Genomic DNA, 21,042 nt, shown 5'->3' with positions numbered 1-21,042 from the left:
GAAATCCTATTACAAAAAATAGCATAGCTAGATGGATAGTAAAGTAAATAAAATGTTACGCTAAAGCAAAAAGACAATTGATATTGACTCCTAAAGCACATTCCACAAGAAAAAAGGCACCACAATGGCATTCTTAGGGAATATCCCCTTAGCTGACATTTGCAAAGCAGCTACGTGGTCCACACCACCCACATTTACTAAACACTACGTAGATGGTCAAGCTTGTCAGCAAGCCAATGTAAGGCAGGCGGTCCTAAGAACACTTTTTCAAACAACTGCAACTCCCACAGGCAAGCCACCACATTTCGTTGGGAGGACTGCTTTAGTGTCAATGCACAGCAGGTGTATCTACAGCCACACATACGATCAATAGAAAATTGGCTGCATTGGTAGATCTTAAACCAGGGCAGAAGTTGTGGGCTCTGGCGCCTGTGGCTCCAAGGGCACTTCAGGACAGCTGGAGTGTGTAGTAAGCTATCTCTGTATATACCAAAATGAGGAATAGTGGTCAGAGTCTAAGGGTTCCCCATAGGTTTAACAGAGGCTAAAGTAGATAATACTAATGCTCTTTTTTGTGGTAGTGTGGTCGAGCAGTTAGGCTTCTTACAGGGTTGTGCTAAGCATTTTTTGTGTACACAGTCAAGAAGAGCACACACTCAATGACTAACTCCAGGCCAATGTTTATGTATCAAAAAATATATTTAATTACTTTATTTTTAGAACCAAAAGGATCTTTGTTGCAGGTAAGTAGTTTCAAGAATGTATCACTTTCAAGTATCAAATGCACTTTTAGAATTTACAGATAAACGTTTTCAGGTAAGTAATACTTTTCAATTTCAAAAGTAGACAGTGCAATTTCTCATAGAAAGCAATGCAGTCCTAGGGGAGGAAAGGTATCAACACAGTTTGCTGGTATGTACTCAACCTACGATCCCAGTCTTCGGGGGTTAGGATGTCCACAGGGCAAAGTTTAGGAAGACCCCAAGGGTGCAGTACGGGGCCGACAGAGTGCAGAGGTCAAAGTTGATGTCGGGTGCCCATTGGAATCCTCTGGAGACTTTGGGGGGGGGGGGGAACACTTAGAAACAGCTTGCAGGTAACAAGCTGACTTGTTCAGTGAACCCACCATGGATCTGTTGAGTTTGTGACGACAAACTCCCAGCCCATATACTCAGTATGGCTACACTGCACTTACAGGGTTTAAGAATGGACTTAGGCACTGTAGGGGCTTATTGCTTGTGCAGCTATCCCCTCGCCTGTGGAATAGTGCACACTGCCTTAAGGCTGTAAAGCCTGCTGTAGGGGTGATTTACTTATGCCTAAGGCAGTGGTTTGTGGGGATGGCACCCAGAGAGGGGTGCCATGTTGACTTTACACCTCCCTACCCCCACCCCACCCCACCCCCCCCCCCCAAAACACACACACACACCAGCACACACACACCAGCACACACAATCTGCAATGTCAATGTGCATGTGTTTGGTGAGGGGCCCCTTTTGGTGCCATAATACATGCTGCAGCCCTGGAGGACTCTGACCACAGGGTCATTGTTACCTTCTACACGGGACTTAGCTGTGTGCCAGGGGTGTGCCAATTGTGGAAGCAGGACACACTGTCAAGTTTGCTTCCTATAAGAGGCAAAAAGTGTGTTTGTGGGGTGAGGTGTTTGGTAACCATGCCAAAAGGGGCACTTACCTAAACTCTCTGCCCTGGAATGTCCATCCTGCCTGGGAGAGGAGGTAACACCTCTCCCCAGTGAAGGTTTTTGTTTCAGGTCCTTGAGAGCACTGGCTCTCACCTTGGGGGCCAGAAACGCATCTGTGGTGACTGAACTGGTCACAACCAGTCAGTCAACACGCTAGTTGGTAGGTTTTTAGTTAATAAATAAATTCAGTTAATAAATCCCTCACTGGGGTCAAAGAGGGTTTAGTATTCTGAGATGTTTGATACCAAACATCCTAGGATTTAGAGAAGCCTTCATGTAGTTGGGGAACTCTAATGACCAGTGTGCAGAACATGCATTTAAAAGGGCTTCCCTGTGCACTTACTATGTCTCAAAATCGACAGACCTAGCAGGAGCACATCTGCTCATGTATATATTCCCATCACCGGGGCAGTGAGGGTTTATTATTCTGAGATGTTTGATACCAAACATCCCAGGATTCAGAGAAGCCATCATGTAGCTGGGGAGCTCGTAATGACCAGTCTGCAACACATGCATTTAAAACTTCTTCCATGTGCACTTACTATGTCTCAAAATCGACAGACATAGCAGGAGCATATCTGCTCATGCATATTTTTCCTTGTGCTCCTTGATGCACCATGCCTTAAAGGTGACTTACACCTGTCAGATTCATTGATGACAAGGCGGCAAGGTCTTTGAGGATCCCCACCGTGGAAAGCCCATCCTGCTCGAGAGGGGAGGTCACAGCTCTGCCCAGTGCATGCTTTTGTCTCAGGCCCTCGAGAGCACTGGCTATCACTGATAGGGGCCAAAAACGTATCTGTTGTAGCTGAACTGGTCAGGACCAGTCAGTCAACACACTAGTAGTTGGTAGGTTTTCAGGTGCCCTCTGTGTGCATTTAATATTCCCTCACTGGGGTCAGTGAGGGTTTTATTCTGAGATATTTGATACCAACATCCCAGAATTCAGAGAAGCCATCATGTAGCTGGGGTACTCGTAATGACCAGTGTCCAACACATGCATTTAAATGACTTCCCTATGCACTTGCTATGTCTCTGAATCGACAGACATCGCAGGGGCATATCTGCTCGTGCATATATGTCTTCACATGTTCCTGGATGCACCCTTCCTTAGGGGTGACTTATACTTGGCACATGCTGTGATTGGGGGCCTGGCACGCAGGGGCATGTGACAGGTTGTGTTTTCAATTTAGCCTGCACCAAAACACACAGCCTGCAATGACATCACGTGTCAGTTTGGTGAGAGGTCTCTGGGGGTGGCACAAATGGTGCTGCAGCCCTCAGACACCTTCCTTAGTACATCAGGCCCTAAGTTCCAGCGATGCCATTTACTGGGGACTTACAGTGGTTACTAAAGAGTTTGCCAATTGTGCAGTTTTGGGGAAAGGGATCTGGCACTGGGGACTTGGTTAGCAGGAAGCTAATGCACTAGCAGTCAACACCACATCACAAACCAGGCAAAAAGTAGGGGGCTAAACATGCCAAAATGGGTGCTTTCCCACATCCGTTTACTGCTGCAGGAGGAGCTGTAGAGTTGATGTCAGAGAAGGAAATAGGGCAAGGGTGCTACTTTCTGTAATTCCTTGTCCGTAGAAAGTACAGTGCTCTTTCTTTGATCAGATATCTTGGAGTCTTAAATCTTTTTCTCTGCAAGTAGAAAAGTTGCTTGCCCTGCCACAGGTTCTATTGGTGCTAAAAGTGAGGGACTGGATGGGGTCCCTTGACTTGCAGATTGCATATATCTATATGCTGGTCCTGCAGTCTAATAGAAGGTACCTTTGTTTCATGGAATGCTTCGTATACTACTAGTACGCAGTCCTCCCGTTTGGACTGACATCAGCTCCTCAAGTCTCCTGAGGCGATGACTGATAGTGGAGTCCAAGTATTTCTGTATTTGGATGACTGGCTGTTCAAAGCCGGTTCGCCACAGCTGGTTTTGCCCCACCCCCTGTCAACACCGTCTTCATTGAGCTTTGTCTTTTTCCATTAACGTACTTGAGTCTCACCTAGTTCAGCCCCTCCTCCATAGAGTGTCTTGAGACATTAATTTATGATTCCGGTGTTTTGTGAAGGGGCTCGGATTCCAGTCCTGGTGACCTTAATCTTGCTAGGTCTGACTTCCTGCATCCTCCTGGTCAATTATGCATGCTTGCACATAAGGCCTCTCAAGTGGGCCGTCTGCAGCCATCTCCCAGGAGACTGCATGGGCCTAACTTATTGGTATGCGGAGGAGAACCGCTTCCAATAGAAGACCTTCTGCTCTCCTCCAGCTATGGCCATAGTAGTGACTGATGCTTCCACTGTTAGTTTGGGTGGTGGGGGAGAGGAGGGAGGAGATAGCTTCTCAGAAGGTGCTTTAGAAGTTAAAGGCCTGTGGTCTCTGGAGGAGCAGATATTTGACATCAACCTACTTAAAAGAATGATGGTTTGGCTGGTGCGCAAGGCCTCCTTTTATTCCCCTTGTGGTTAATGTGTCCAGATTTTGATATATAAGATGACTGCAATGTGGTATGTTAAGAAGCAGGGAGGAGTAGGGGGATGTCTTACCTTTTCTGTTGGAAAACGTGGAGTCTGTGTGTGGGCACACCAGCATGGCCTCTGGCTAACTGCCAATCACTTGTCTGGGTCCCTAAACATCTGAGTCTGTATCCACTTTCTGATCCCAAGTGGAGTCTCTATCCAAAGGTATTTTGAGATATTTGCTCTATGTAGCATCCCTCAGGTAGATCTCCTTGCTGCTCAGGCCAGTGCCCATTGCCATCAGACTCTGTTCCGTCACTTGGGGAGCACTTTCGATTTGAGATTGAACTTTCCACTTCATTGTTAATTTCCTCCCATTCCTCTGATTCCACATGTTATTAGGTACATTTGTTAAGACTGGGCTTGCTTTATCCTTATTGCCCCGAATGGGCCAAAAAAGGTGTGGTCTGCGCCTTTCCCAGTGCTCCAGCTGCCTCTCAGGGAGGACCTCTTGTCCTAGTCGGAAGGACAAGTTCTGCACCCCAACCTCCAATGTCTCCAGCTTCATGCCTAGAGATTGAGTGGGGATGGGATGGCTGGTTCCTTTCAACAGCTGCCAGAGATGGTTGATGCCATTTTGTCTGCACACTGTCCTTCCCCCTACATTGTCCTACACTGCAATGTGGAATAGATTTGATGCTTGGTGTTCTGAAAACACTTGTTCGATTGCCTATTGGAGGACCTGCAGTGTGCACTCTTGCTTAGTTGGCAGGTTTGTTTGGTGGGCACCATCAAGTAATGCATTGTTACCTTGTCTGTGTTTCTCTGCCTTCCAGACCAGCTCCCCATTTAAATTCCCCTACCATCACAAGATTTTAGAAGACAGTGACAAATTTGTGTCCACCCACCCCATTTGTCATGCCTCAGTGGGATCTGAACTTGAGTGTTAACATATTTCATATGTTTTCCTGTTCAAGTTGGTCTCTCGAACCAGAGCTGTTTTCCTTCCAAAGGTGGGGAGTCCTTTCACCCTAAGACAATATATTACCATCTATCATTTATCTCTCACCACATCCTACCAAGGAGGAGGAAAGATTACCTAGGCTAGATCAAGATGTGCTACACCCTTAGAAAGAAAGCCTCCTGCGAGAATGCAAGCCCATTCACAAGGGGAAAGTTTTATATTTCAACCTCAGCCAGGGTTGTCCTTGTGGCCGAGATCTGTTGGGCAACAACATGGCAGTCATGTCTGTCCTTTGCCAAACATTATTGTTTGTACTCTGAGGTGAGAATAGATGGCCATTTCTCATGTTGAAATGCAGTAGGATTTCCTTGTATAACTATTGTCCCATTCCCACCTTTTATGGGGGTACTGCTTTGTAATCTATTTAAGAGGTGAAGAATCTGCAGATAGAAGTATCCATCAGAAGAAAAAGTTAACTTTGGGAACAATCTTTCTTGTAGATACTCTAGCTACCTTGGTGATCCGCCCACCTCCCTGTTCTTGAGGAGGGTTAGTGGTAGACATTTAAAAAACATTCCAGTTTAGGTTGTTGCCCTGTACCATGGCACATTCATATCACTCTTATTCTGATCATTACTTCAAAGAGAACAAAGGAAATGTATGGAAACAGACATTAGGGCTGTCTTTGGTGCTTTATGGCTACAGTGCTGATGTACGTTCTGTTTTGTACTTTTCAGATGTGAAGTTCCTCTTCTTGAAACAGAGGGTGTAGGAAGCTGGTCTGGTGTGTGGTAGATACCAGAGGTACATATACCTTATACCAGGTCCAGGTATCCCCTAATAGTGTAGTGTATGCAGTGTCTAGAAGCAAGACTCTCTAGAGGTAGCTGCTGTGGATGAGCAGCCAAGGCTTATCTATGAGACATGCAAAGCTCATGCAATACCACTAGTCACACAGCACTTACACACATGAAAGAAAAGTCAGTGTTACAAAAATAAAGGTTCTTTATTTTATTGACACAATTACCAAAAAGTACTAGAGGCAACCCTCCCAATAGGAGGTAAGTAGCACCCTGGATATGTACACTAGTAATCCGAAATAAGCATAGAAAGAAATAGAAAATAGGACAAATAGTAATAGACAATAGTGACCCTAGGGGGAGCCCAAACCATATCATAAAAATGGGATGCGAATGCAGTATCCCCACCTAGGTAAGTGGAATGTGTGGAGGGGGCACTAGGAAACCCCAAAGGTAAGTACCATAGTGCCCCCCAACGGCCAGGAAGAAAGTAGTAAGTTACTGGATTTTCCCCACACCACCCAAAAGGACTAAAAGGAAGAAAACGCAACACCCAGACAAGACTGCAAGAAACCAGTGGTGGATTCCTGAAGAGGAAGACCTGTGGAAGAAGGAGACTAAGTCCAAAAGTCTCAGGGGTGTCTGGTGGTGGCAGGAGCCACTACCCACCCATATGTGGTTGCAGGAGTTGGTCGACGGTAGGACGAAGACTGTCAGCAATGCACCCGGAGAAGAGTTCCTGGAGGATTCAGTTGACGTCCTACGCTGGATGGAATATTGCAGTCTGTCATTGGTGCGTAAAGGCCACCAACAAGCCTAGGCAAAGGCAGAAGTCGTGGTGAAGCAAAAGTGAAGCTGCTCGTGACCAGTAAGGTCCAGGAGGACTCAACCCATAGGAGGAGTCCTGTGGGGACCCTCAGCAAGGCAGAGAGACCACAAAAGAAAAGGCAGCCCCCACAGGAGACCCACTAGAAGAGGACCTAGGAGTCATAGAGGATCCCACACTGCACAACTGGAGAAGGATCCCACGCCACAGGAGAAGCACGAGGAGGGCTGTGCATCACAGGAAGGAGTGCTGGTGCTACACAAAGCCTGAAGATCCCTCGGAGGAGATGCCAAAAAGCCTTGGTAGCTGAAAGAGATGCAGGGCACAGAGGTACTGTCTGGCGTGGAAAGGCAAGTGCTTACCTCCATCAAAGTTGGACAGCTGGCAGAGAGGACCAAGAGGACTATCCAGATCACCACCCGTGATGCAGGATCCATGCAGCTCAGAATGAGAGTAGATTCACGCAGCCGGTCGTCATTGCAGTTGGTGCCTGCGGGATGCATAGGAGTGTCTCCTTCACTCCAACGGATATTCCTTCTTCCTTCTCATGCAGGCTGAAGACTTGCTGTCCTCAGAGGATGCACAGCCGGGGAAATGTTGCAGAAGCTGAAAGGAGCCGTGGAAACAATGTTGCAAGCAGAGTCTTTGTCGTGGATGCAGATTGTCGGTTCCTGGAGGGTCCAGTCGCAGTTCTAGTGGCCAGAAGTCGAGGTTGCTGAGGAGTCCTGCTGGAATCGTGAAAGCCGAGTCTGAGGACCCATCCAAGAGGGGAGACCCTAAATAGCCCTGAAAGGATGAATTGGTCATCTAGCCTGGTGACCACCTATCAGTAGGGGGCTCTGACGTCACCTGCCTGACCACTCAGATGCTTCCAGAGGCCCTTGCCCACCTTGGATTGAACATGGCAGAATTCGGGGACCCTCTGGAGGAGCTCAGGGCACCACCCCTAGGTTGGGTTGTCACCTACCTTTCCATTGTCCAGCTTCATGCCAGAGCAGGGACTGGGGGTCCCTGAACCAGTGTAGACTGGTTTTAAGCATAGAGTGCACCAAATGTGTCCTTCAGAGCATCCCAGTGGTTTGGGAAGGCTACCCCTCCCAAGCCATGTAACACCTATTTCCAAAGAGAGAGGGTGTTACCCCTGTCTCTCAAAGGAACTCCTTTGTTCTGCCTTCCTCAGCTTGAGCTGTTCAAGCAGCAGAAGGGCAGAAACCTGTCTGAGGGGTGGCAGCAGCTTGGGCTGCCCGGTAACCCCAGAATTCTGGTAGGAGCAAAACTTGGGGTCCTGTAGGTTCGGAGTTACCATTATGGAGCTGACATACGTAGTGAACTATGTCCTGTACATGCATAAAATGGCGTCCCCGCACTCACGAAGTACAGGAAAATGGAACTGGAGATCATGGGAGCCCCTCTGCTAGTGCAGGGGTGCCCTTACACACACAGGTACTTGTACCCTGCCCTCTGGGCTTGGAGGGCCTACCACAGGGGTGACTTGGTGACCTGTTGCAGTGACCTGTACTAAAAAGGGTGCCTGCATCCTTTCATGCAGGCTGCAATGGCAGGCCTGAAGATACACTTCGTATGGGCTCCCCATGGGTGGCATAATACATGCTTCAGCCCATGGAGATCCCCTGGTACCCCATTGCCCTGGGTACCATATTCGAGGGACTTACATGTGGGCACCAAAATGCCAAATGTGGGGTGTATGTGGTTCAAGTAACCAGGTTTAAAGAGAGTATAATCACTGGGGTCCTGGTTAGCAGGGTCCCAGTGAACACAGTCAAACACACTGACAAACAGGCAAGAAGTGGGGGTAATCATGCTAAAAAGAGGCTACGTTCCTACAGGGGATTATGTGACTACATTGGACCTCAATAATCCTTTGCTCCATGTCCCTAAGAACATGAAACATAAATAACTCCGGTTTGTGATAGGGGACACCAGTTAACAATTCAGGATACACTGGGATGTTCCTGCTGTGGGGATGATCCTGATGTAGAGATATTTCAGGCTACAATGGGGATATGGTCCATATCCTGCATGAATTATTTGTCTCCTAAGTCCTCCCAGAAGGTCATTTTGCCAGGTTAATGTTGTAAGACATGTTACTGTATTCTCCTCAGACCAACCATTTTGTAGTATGGCTTGAGTATTGATTCAGATGGTGAAGAATCTGCGAGTAGAATTATCCACCAGAAGGACAAGCTATTTATGTTTGGTAATAATATTTCTAGTGGGTATTGTATCTACTCACAATCCTTACTTGCCTGCCTTCTTTCTTCCCCATTCTGAGTGGTCGTCTTACTGATTTTGTTTATAAAGTCCTACGTTTCAGTTGCTTATTGTAGGGAGCTGGCTGTTTGTGGTGTGTCAATAGCTAGATATACCATGTAAAGAGTCAAAGGGTTCCCCAGTGAGGGTACAGAAGCTTGCTATGCAATCCCAAAGTGCTCTGTATAGAGGTAGGTTGTCGAGCAGCCATAGGCTTAACACAGGAGTGCAAGACATCCACAAATACTGGCAAGAGACCCTTTGCCATGAGGATAGCTAGCTGAACACCTAGTGGACCTGCTCCGTGAGCTTTCCTGCCACGAAAACCACCTAATCTTAATGATATTGTCAGGAGGCCCACGTGACCGGACACTGGCACCATCGGCACACTGTTATCAGTAGCCTCTGCTGATAGCATCTAGAGCTCCTTACTACGCCTCAGGATACCAACACAGAACTCACTGACCCATCCCCTGGATGACTGCACAGTGTATCATAAGGCTGCCGCATGCATTGTGCTACTAGTATCGCGTTCCTGCACTCTTGTGAGATTAACCCATTCTCTCCTCCCCCCAACTGATCTCCAAGGTGAGCCACAAGAACCCAAAACAGCTCAAACTCTTGTTTGATCAGCCTAAACCACTGTGCTGCCCGGATGCCCACTTGGACATGGATGAACCCCCAGATAGAGTGGAGGACCCTGAAACTTACAGCAGCACGAAGGCCATACTGGCAGATATAAGACCTGGGTTTCGCTCTATTGTAACCCAATTTGACACCCTCACTGGCCGCATTGACAACATGGGAGAGTGCCGACTGCCAGAAGACTAAGATAGATGAAGGAGAGGGGCGTATATCTAACCTTGAAGATGAGTCTGGCTGAATTGTGAAGTGACTAGGCAAGATGGAGCTCATCTTAAAAACAATGGCTATTAAAAACGAAGTCTTGGAGGCACGGTCGTGCAGGAATAATATCCGGATTGTGGGAATCACCAGGACCACCAACCTGGTTAGAGCGGTCAGGTTTGTTGAAAACCTCCTGGCAGAGCTATTCGATTGCAGTAGCTTTTCCCCCATGTTTGCGATTGAGAGGGCCCACCACTATCTCGGCCACCAATAGGGGGCCCCAGCACGCGAGCTTATGGCTCGCCTCTTTAATTACAGAGACAGATGCAGCGCTCCACCTGTCCTGTGAAAGAGGTCAGTTGCAGTGCTAAGGATCTGCTGTATCACTCTAAACAGACTTCACATTCACAGCTCAGGAAGCCTGCCGAAATGCAAGGACATTAAAAACTCACTACAGAAAATCGATGTGACACACACCATGCTATATCTTGCCAGGCTATGCATTGAGGTAGATGGAAAATTCTGTGTTTTAACACCCGGAGGAGGTTCAGGATTTCCGTTCTACGCCACCGGCCATCCAAGTAGACCACGCTAGACTGTGCCATATCTCTGGCCTCACTGGCAAAATCTCCTCCTGGTTGATGGTCCCCACGCTCCAGCATACTGTTAGTTCCTAAAGTTCTCTGGTTCCTGCTGGGCTTGGTCAACATCACACACAGGTCTCCCTGACGGCACTGTGACGTTTGTTATACTCACTGGTGGGATTTCATTGTTTGTGATTCAGATCTTTCCCCTTTCAGGCCTCTTTGGAGTAGTGGGCCGCATTGTTTGAGGAGCTGCCTCCAGCTGCCTCCCCCACTGGTGCACACCAAGCAGTTGTTCTGTGGTATGTTTTTTTTTTGCTGTTCAAGGGATATACTGGATAGTTTATAGTTCGTATGGGTGGGATGCGAGAGGGGTGGGTTAGGATGTTTTGTTAGTAGTTTGTTTCTATCGCCATTGCTGCTCTGTACGTTTTCGCACATGACCATTACATTGCGCTACACATGCATGCACATGGGGTACTGCTGCCTATGCCCCCTAATAATATAGAAATCCAATGCCTTACATGGAACATCAGTGGTTTAAATAATCCCTGGAAAGGGAGGCAGATTCTGGCATATCTCACCAGACACCAAATAAGATTTGCCTTTCTCCAGGGAACCCATCTGTCATCCTGAGATGACTGTCACTTTACTCACAACTGGGACCAGAATCACTTCTTCTCATTTTACTGCTCCTACTCCTGTGGAATATGTATTCTTGTCCATAAGTCCTTGCACTTTTATCTACCAATCACACGTCGCCGATGGGGAGGGCAGGTGCCTTGCCTTCGGCACGTTGGCGAGCAGGACAGTTATGATCACAAATGTACACACCCCTAATGTTAACATCCCTAACATTTTTCATGGTCTTATAGCCCTAATAATTTGCATGCCCGCTGATCTTACTCTACTTGGTGGCGACTTCAGTATAGCGCATCGCCCTCCGCTAGACTCCACCGGGTCATCCACCAGCCTTAAACCACGCTCACTGCATGCACTTCAAGAACTACTGGATACACTTTATGTATATGATGCGTGGCACACTCGCTACCCCTCTATTAGAGGTTATACTTTCTGTTCTGCCCCCCACGATTCCTGGTCACACCTGGACTACCGGTTTGTCTGTCAAAACACCCTGCTCTGGTTACAAGATGTGAAACACCTACCTCATACACTCTCCGACCACGCTCCGACCAACTTGACTGTCTTGATGCCACACTCTTATACTACCCCTAGGCAGCAACGATTTCCTTCAACATGCCTCACTTCTGTCAGATTGTACTTTTTGTTAAATTTGTGCTCTGTCCTAAGCAGGCTGTGTTGTGGGATGCTTTCAAAGCCTGTATTAGAGGAGTTTCCATCTCTAAACACTCAAGCATTTTAAAATGCATCTGCGGTGACCTGGCTCGGTGGAGAGGGAACTACATACTATAGACTCCGCCACCTTTGTGAGAGCCCAAACGCTGTTGCTGCATAATCATTCACTCCTGCTGTGAGAGTTCTGCAACTTGGCGGATCGAGAGGTGAAATTTCTGGGCAAATACGACCACGCTCGGTGATATGGTGAGGGAGATCAGCCTGGTCGTACCTTGGCCCAAATCAAACCACCAACCTATTAGGCCACCTACGTAATGTACCTCCAAACTGATGATGGTGTTATCACTGGCAATGATAACATTGCCCACAGTTTCCTTGACTACTGCTGCACATACACCACATGACACACAGAAAGCACTTGGAAGATCACATCTTATCTGAGATCTCATGGTCTGGCTGACAACTGGCCAACAGCAATACCTTGCGGCCCCTATCACACTTAATGAAATTGCACAAGCCTTCGATGCCCTAGGTAGCTCCAAGGCCCCTGGACTTGATGGATTTACAGGGCATTTCTACAAGGCTTTTAAAACGGCCCTACTCCCTCGCCTCTCCAAGGTATATACGGAATCCCTCAATGACTGTATCCTTCCCAACCCCCTCCATGCAGGAGGCTGTGGTGACACTCCTTAAACCTGGCAAACCTTTGTACTTCGTACAGACTTTTGTCACTCCTCAATTGTGATAATACAATTTTAGCAAAAGTCATTGCAACACAATTGGCTTTCCTGATGAAGCATGTAATCTACCCCCTCCAGATCGGCTTTCTGTTGCATCATTCCACCACCATTAATCTGTGCACAATATTTGCAATAGTAAAGTCACCTAATCCCACCCTCCAGGCAGCTGTCGTCCTTTTGGACACCGAGAAGCCATTTGATTCTCTCGGAAGGCTGTTCCTCCGGGCTTCGCTTGACAAGCTGGGCTTCTCTCTGAGCTTCCGAGACTAGATTCTACTAATTTACGGTAACCCTGTGGGGCCCGCCTGTCAACGACCATCTAACTGAAATGTTTGCCATGTCCTGAGACACTCGGCAGGAATGCTCCCTTCCCCTCCCCTTTTTATTATTGCCCTAGACCCCTTAATTCAGCACTTACAGGAACGCCATCTGCATAGGAGAATTTGATTCCAGAAGGGCCCCATTCTAGCTACTAATAATGCAGATAATATGTTGCGTGTTGTGAGAGGTCCTGCATGTTTCCACGCTCATTCGGGAGATCACCCAGTATGGCACCTTATCCGGCCTTTGGATTCATTGACATAAGTCAGAATTCTTTCCACCCTCGAGTATCCCCTGAAATGGTGTGCAGTTTCCTCTAAATAGTTGGCCATCTTCTTCCTCCTGCAAAAAGATGAGGTGATCCACTTTGTGGCCCAGCCTTTGACTCCCTCTCCTCTCAAGATGACAGGTGGATCCGTCTTCCACTTTCTATAGCAGGTCGCATTGCGATTATAAAAATGGTCATACTTCATGTTTCCTCCATCTGATCCTCAACATTCCAACCATTTAACGTCTCCTCTTTCTCCACAATACGTACCCGGTTAACACGTCTAATATGGGCTGGCCTAATCCCCAGAATTAAATGGGAGACACTCTCCCCTACTCTAAGGGTGGTTTCAGAGTGCCAGATCTTCACCTTTACTGCTTGGTGGCCCAATTACATTTTTCCTTTTCACTGGTATCATCCTGATGCTAGACTTCCCTACCTGAAGCCTGAGAGGCATCAGGTGGATCTGCTTCCATTGCCCTCTCTTCTCCAGAAAGGCTTACCTTGAGACCCAGGGACATCAGTACCCTCTCCACGAATTGCTGGGCGTGGTCCAGGCTTCGGAGATACCTAGGATATGACGTCCTTTACTCGCCTGATATTCCCCCTAAAGATAACCCATGATGACACAGGAAACACTGGTACAATCCGTTTTCTTTACACATCAAATTCGCACCTTCTGTAATCTCTTCACAAATAGTAAACTAGACCTACGCTCCATCTTTAAGGTTGAGGGAATTACCTCGATGGACCACTTTGTCCGCTTACAGAGTACACTGAAGGAAAAATTGCTCACCTTTCATTTGGAGCCACCTGACTTCTTCCCTCTCACTATAGTCATATCTTCGACAAACAGCACTAGGATTGTATTGCGCCAGTACCGCGCCAGCCTTGAGCTGTGCCCCCATCTCAAATTGCGGCATGAATGGCTTGGGAGTGGGATCTGAATTCCTCCATTCTGATAAGGTGTGGCAGTTCTGTTGCCTGCAGACCACATTGGTGCCAATAAATTGTAGACACAATACATTACAAGTTCTTGTACCACACATACCCACTTCCCAGTTCCTTGCCAAACTTGACCCATTGCGCTCACATAAATGCCCCAAATGCACAGCTGGCCATGCTGATTTTGCACATCCCACATGGAATTTCACCATTATACCAGAGCCTTGCTGGCATATATTAACACATATATATCCGCTATGCTAGAACATGCTGCTGATACTGACCCTGTCATTGCACTCTAGGGGTGTGTCAACCCTCTTGCCCCACATCACAGAAGATTTGCAGCTATTGCACTCCTACTTGCTAGCAGCACATTGCAGTACTGAGGGGGCAGCAGTAGAAAACCCACCATTGATGGCTGGTTGGGTGACCTTATTTTTTTTGTGATACCACAAGTGAACTATACGCCTCATTGTGGTCTCCTATGTCCCGGCCAAAGGATATTTGGGCCCCTCTTCACTCCTGTTTACTGACTCTTGCTGAGGCTGGTCTGACCGATAATAAGCTTGGTTCCTGTGCTAGGTTTCTTTCTTATCTACGGCTTGACACTCCAGATGGGTTATGTTATGTGTAATATGCATATGTATTGTATTCACTTATGTCGCTACTATACTGAATATTGCAGATTGTGGCTATTTGTGATGTATTTGTGAAAAGCAATAAAACTTTTGAAAAGAAAGTGGACACAGTGCAATTTCTGAGTTCTGCAATGTTAACCTCTGGGAGGAAAAACACTTTCTGCAAACAGGTGGAGTACAGCAACTTACAAGAACAATCTCCAGCAGTGGTGTGAAATTCCTGTATCCCGACGCCTAGGACATATTGTTTGGGGTCAAGAGCAACAAGTTTTCATAATTATTTTGTCCTTGGAACAAGTAGGCCCAACTCCCTGCAGCACAAGCCCTTTGTCTGCCAGTTTACAGTTCCACATTATGGATCAGGGAAGGGCATTTTGGTTACAGTAAAGGTAACATTTGTTTCCAAAAGTTATTGCTGTTCGAATTCGTATTCATGGATCATTATTGCAAAGCCTTTGTTATTAGCGTGAGTGGGCTAATAAAACGCTGTAAGCCTGGACTGCACTACTGATAGTTCCAGTATAAAATGTGTACACGTTTGCAAAGTTTAACAATATGAGATTATGTATAAAGCTCACAGAATGCTCTCGAACTACATGTAAATATTTGCAGAAGCTTGAAAGCACTATTGAGGATTCTTTGCTTTCAAAATCAAAACATTAATTAAAAAATGCATCCAGAAAAAAACATTTTTGCAAAACCACGGCATTTTTGTGACTATTTCTTTGAAGTATCATTTACGTAAATGTGATGATGCATGCTAGAATTACCAAAAATTATATCCATAATGGAAAAATCAGTGTAACCAGTTTCAATATGATTATGGGAAGCGTGAAAATAAACGAGCATTGGCAAAGCCGGTAGGTTCGACCTTGGGCGTCACCCTCCTTAGTTTTGTCAATGCGTGTCTTGTTTTGATATGGGTCTGGTAAAACTTTATTGTGGGAACTGCCGGGTCCTCACTATTATAACACACACTAGCAAAAAGCAAAAATATGTTTAGTCTCAAAAAGCACACATTGCTACAGTAGTTCCTGGCATTGAACAAAACGAATTTGTGTGCCAATGTGCTTCTTAGGAAACAGCACAATGGCGTCACTCATAGTAAAGCCAGCCAATAGATAGACTAAAAAGACAGAATTGTAATAAAAACTAAAGGTGTGGGCTTTTGCCAGACCTAATTAGAGGCCCAGTTCTTAAAGGAAATCAAAAAAGTGCACCCATGGTATATATTCTAGCATTAGTGCAGATTTAAAAGTGACCCAAATTACCAAGAATTTATAGAGGTAGGCCAGGAAAAGGTACTCCTAGAAAATATTTGTGAACTGCATTTCAGCTCAAGCAAATATCTGTGTAAATATGCTCATGCAAAGATCTGTTGAGCAACAAGTTCACGTTCCCTCTAATTACTTTTCCCCCCAGCTGCTAAGGATACATTTCCAGGCTTTCTCAGTATGGGAAAAGTTTATAGAAGAGCTGTCAAAAACCCCTGAAACGTGCATGTTCATAGGTTTGCACAGACTCAAAAGGGCATTCCAGTCCTGGAACTATTGCTTGCTACTTCCTACAGCCCCAGTATGTACATCTGTGGAAAGGTGGGAAAATAATTTGCTATTATTCAAACCCTACTATAGTATGAGCCCTGGCATAATCCAAGGCTGCTATCAGAACCTTTAAATAATGAGATTGCTGCCATAATTTGTCAGCCCACTACATGACACCAGAGGGACAAGTGGATTTTGTTACAGGACAAGTAGATTTATAATGCAACCTGTTCTGTACACAAATAGATATTTTATTAAATTCCATACCCCTGCTCCAAGAGTTAAGGTGAGTGCCGGGCAAGGGCCAAAGCAGCACCACCAGTGGCACAGGGGCGCCCAGGTGCAGGGTGCAAAAAAGCGTTGGGTGCCCAATGAGTTTCAATTGAGATCGGTCACTGTGAAAAGAGGCTGCCAGCTCTGGCCAGGAAACCAGTCGGGCCGAACTAACATCCGAGCTCCGGCCTCACGATGCAGAGGTGTGTTCAGGTGTCAGGTTTTCCTTACCGGAGTGGTCGCGGTAGAGGGGGGCTGCATGCAGAGACAATGGCAGGGAGTCCAGGAGAGGTGAAACCATGAGGGACTCGGTCTCTTGGAGAGCCGGGGAACTTGTTAGCACCAGTGGTCTACTTCAACTCTGGTCAGAGGTGGCGGGTGCAGTGGTGATTTTTCAAGTTTTGGCGGTTCCAGAGGCTTCAAAGTCCCTTCTTTTGGAGTTTGCTGGGGAACAAGTCTGCTGTTTATGGGAGGTTCTGAGTCTTTTTCGAAGGCAGGCAGTCCTCCTGGGTTTCTGGAGACACCGCTGCAGGACGACTCAACTTTGGTACTTCTTTTTTTTCCCCCTCTACTTTTGTGGCTCTTCATAGTCCTTGGTTGTTTTAGGTCATCAGAATCTGCTTCTCTGGTGCCGGGGGCTTCCCTAACTGCAGAATTTAGTGGCATTTTGGGAAGTGTAGCTTAGTAGCTAATGGGCTACTTACCATTGGGAGTCACTACACCCCCTATATGACTCCTTCCTGTGGGAAGTGGACATAACCCTGTCCCAGAGTTCCTCAATCTGCCAACACCAAGATGGCAGAATCTGAAATGTAATGTCCACATCGGGCACCTCACCTTATGGGTGGGGGCTGACCTGTGGGGTAGACACACCTCTCTGAATACAAAGTTTCCTGCCTGTCCAGGTGCCAAATGGTTCCTGGGGCAGGGTGGTCGACATTCCCTTTTGCTCTCCTTAGGGTGTCACTCGTGTCTGGTGGTGGAAGGCTGGCTCAAACTAGTCAGTGAGCACACCACAAGCTGGTAGGTTTTCAGGGGACACCTCTAAGGTGCCCTCTGGGTGCACGTATTGATAAATCCAGCACTGGAATCATTGTGGGCTTATTATGAGATGTTTGATACCAAATATCCCTATCTTCAGTGAAACCATCATGTAGCTGGGGAACTCGTATTGACCAGTGTCCAGCTCATGCATTTAAAATGACTTCCCTGACTAAGAATTGAGAAAGACTTATATTGCAGATATATCCTCACATGTAGTCTAATGCACCTTGCTTTAGGGCTGTCAGGCCTTCTATAGGGGTGACATATTGCATGGATTGTTTGGGGGCATGGCATACAAGTATGTGTGATGTCATGTTTTTGTGTGCACCAAGACACGCAGCCTGCAATGTGCTTGGTGAGGGATCCCTTAGGGTGGCACAATCCGTGCTGCGTTTCCCTTAGGGACTCTTTATTACCTCAGGCACTAGGTACCAGGGGTACCATTTAATAAGGTTTTATAGAGGGTGCTAAAGGGTGAGACAATTGAGGAAACAATTGTACAGTGTTAGGAAAGAGAGCTGGCGTTGGTGACCTGGTTAGCGGGAACCCAGTGTACTTTCGGTCCAAATCACATTGGGTACCAGGCAAAGAGAGGGGTGGGAGGTGGGTGGGAAACCATGTCACAAAGAGGCACTTACCTACACTTGTGCAATGCAGTTCTTTAAGTATGATGACAGCATTGCTTCGTCCTTTAAAGGTGAAAACTGATGCCCAGACAAAGGATGATACCTGTTGTGCTTGTCTGGGGATGAACCAGAGCTGTGGCCAAAGCCCCCTGGTGCCACTTGCCAGGTCTGTGGCGGCGTTAAAAGTTTCTGAAACCATTGTGGCACCATTACCACCACAATGAGTGTTACTCAAGTAACTTGTTCACCTGGGGAAAACGTGGGCAGGGAGGATGAGTGAGTTAATGCTTAAATTATTTTTGACATATCTGTTTAGAAAAGCGCTTACCTGTCTTTACATTTTTGCTTTCAAGGTATTTCAACACAAATGTCTGTTCCTGCAGTTTCAGCCCCATCTTCAGAGCCGGATCCAGCTTTGGTACAGGAGCAGGGGCCTTCTGTGCAGTTCTCCCCACTTCCTGTCCCTCTTCAAGCAGTTAATCATCCAGTAATGCCTTTGCCTCCAACTCTGAATCTGTATCAAGACCCTCTGTACCCAGGGTTTCCACTTGATGAAAATGGAGAGCGAGCCACTGCACCATCTTACTCACTCTGTAAAGGAGGAGAAGATCTGCCTAGAGGTAAGCCCATACGTTTTAAATACATGTAATAAAGCCCAGTGTGTGTCCACTGTCAGTGACTTTTTAAGCCCGGGTTGGCTTCACACTTGCTTGCAGACCTGTTACTTACAGGTTTCACGGAGAGCTCCTATTCATCTTCTGGCACTGAGGCCTCCAATAAGATGTCCTCCAGACTCTCACCTCCTTGGGCTGCTGTAGTGCCATAAGACCCTTACTCCTCCTCAAAGCCGAGCAAGTCTTCAGCCCATAGATGTCGGAGTCTCAGGAGAGGCTTGCTGCTGCATCCTGTGGTGCCATTCTGTCCATTACCAGAAGGTCGTCCTGCAGTGGAATACATTGGAGGTGTTGCAAGAGGTCTCATTGTGGGTTCGCAAGATGCACAAATTACATGACACCATGTTGGTCACTCCAAGGGTATTTGACTCTATTCCTATGGCAAAATTGGGAGGGTGTATGTTCCATACCCACAAACTAGGTGCATTCTCCAAGATAAGAATGAGAAACCTCACTGTGAAACATTGTGGTTGCACCTTCTCCTATATGTAGACACAACTTTACCAGTATTTTACTGAGAGGGAAAATCCCTATTTTAGTAAAGCCTTAAGACCACATTGCAGCACTTAAGCGAAGGTATGGGTAAAGTATCCTAAACAGCCTTTAAAACTTACTATTACTCCTATGGAATCATGAATGGCAAAGGTGCCTGTCAGGTCCAAGAGTGAAATACCTAAAAAGAGTACTATATCTTTAAGAAGCAAGCAGTTTGACTCTCCCAGATGCACTTGCCTCACAGGTCCAGTTCTTTTTTTCCAGCTTGTTCTGAGAGGATCTCACAAACGTCATCAGTGCAGGAAAGTACCCTCTTTGTGGCGTGGTTAGCCCGACCTTTTTCCCCCGTTGTCAGTGTGTTTTTGACTTTGTTCACTGGGATCCTGCTAACCAGGACCCCAGTGACTGTGCTCTCTTCCTCTAAGTTTAGTTGTCCCCGACTTTCTGCATCCCAAATCGTCATACTGGTGTCCCCATGTAAGTCCCTAGTATATGGTACCTAGGTACCCTGGGCATATGGGCACCAGAGATTCCCCTTGGGCTGCAGCATGTATTATGCCACCCAAGGGAGCCTATGCAAAATGTGTCTGCAGGCCTGCGTGAAAGGGTGCGCGCACCCTTTCACTACCGGTCACTGCACCAGGTCACTATAGGTCACCTCTATGGCAGGCCCTCCTAGATCAGAGGGCAGAGTGCAAGTACCTGTGTGCGAGGGCACCCCTGACTGAGCAGAGGTGCCCCCTAAGTACCCTTGCTCCAATTTACTGGACTTCGTGAGTGCGGGGAAGCCATTTTACCCGTGTACTGGACATAGGTCACTACCTATGTCCAGCTACGTAATGGTAACTCCGAACCTAGGCATGTTTGGTATCAAACATGTCTGAATCATACCCCAATACTGTTGTCAGTATTAGTTGTATGATTGTATGCACTCTGGGGGCTCCTTAGAGGACTCCAAGCCTTTCTCCTACCAGCTTGCAGGGTTTTCTTGGGCAGCCCACGCTGCTGCCATCCTACAGACAGATTTCTGTCCTCCTACTGCTTGAACAGCTCAAGCCCAGGAAGGCAGGACAGAGAATTTCCTTTTGGAGAGGGAAGCAACACCCTCTCCCTTTGGAAATAGGTGTTACATGGCTTAGGAGGTGTAGCCTCCCCAAGCCACTGGTATGCTCTGAAGGGCATGTTTGGTGCCCTCCTTGCATAAACTGGTTTGCACCAGTCCAGGGACTACCGATCCTTGCTCTGGCACAAAACTGGACTGTGGAAACAGGAGGAACTACTCCCCTGTCCATCACCACCCCAGGGGTGGCGCCCAGAGCTTCTCCAGGTGGCCACTTGATTCTGCCATCTTGAATCCAAGGTGGGCAGAGGTCCCTGGGAGCATCTGAGTGGCCAACTCGGGTAGGTAACGTCACAGCCCCCTCCTCATAGGTGTTCACTCTGTTAGGTGACCAATCCCCCTTTTAGGGCTATATAGGGTCTTCCTCTTGAGTGAATCCTCATATTCAACGTGCACGATTCCAGCAGGATTCTGCAACGTTCACTTCGACTTCTGGCCACTGGAACCGCAACTGGACTTCACAGGAACCTACAATCTGCAGCTCCAGCGACAACTTTGCTCTACAACATTGTTTCTCCATCTTCTTCCAGCAACTGGAACATTTCCCTGGCTGTGCATCCTCGGAGGGTAGCAAGTCATCA

The 21,042-nt window shown here is 47.1% G+C and overlaps 1 protein-coding gene across 3 annotated transcripts in view; it reads left to right on the top strand.

Annotated features, from left to right (window-relative positions):
• The window catches only part of OTUD4 (OTU deubiquitinase 4), a 449,310-nt gene that overhangs the window by 372,879 nt on the left and 55,389 nt on the right, over positions 1-21,042 (top strand). For 2 of the 3 annotated variants that reach the window (XM_069242605.1, XM_069242607.1), the window contains one exon: positions 18,526-18,792. In XM_069242605.1, coding sequence (XP_069098706.1) covers positions 18,526-18,792 — 267 coding nt within the window. The remainder of the gene's footprint in view (positions 1-18,525; positions 18,793-21,042) is intronic. The other variant, XM_069242606.1, reaches the window with a different exon arrangement.

Source organism: Pleurodeles waltl, chromosome 1_2 (genome assembly GCF_031143425.1).
Source record: "Pleurodeles waltl isolate 20211129_DDA chromosome 1_2, aPleWal1.hap1.20221129, whole genome shotgun sequence".
In the NCBI taxonomy this organism is placed as follows: Eukaryota; Metazoa; Chordata; class Amphibia; order Caudata; family Salamandridae; genus Pleurodeles; species Pleurodeles waltl.
This window is presented reverse-complemented; position numbering and strand designations above follow the sequence as displayed.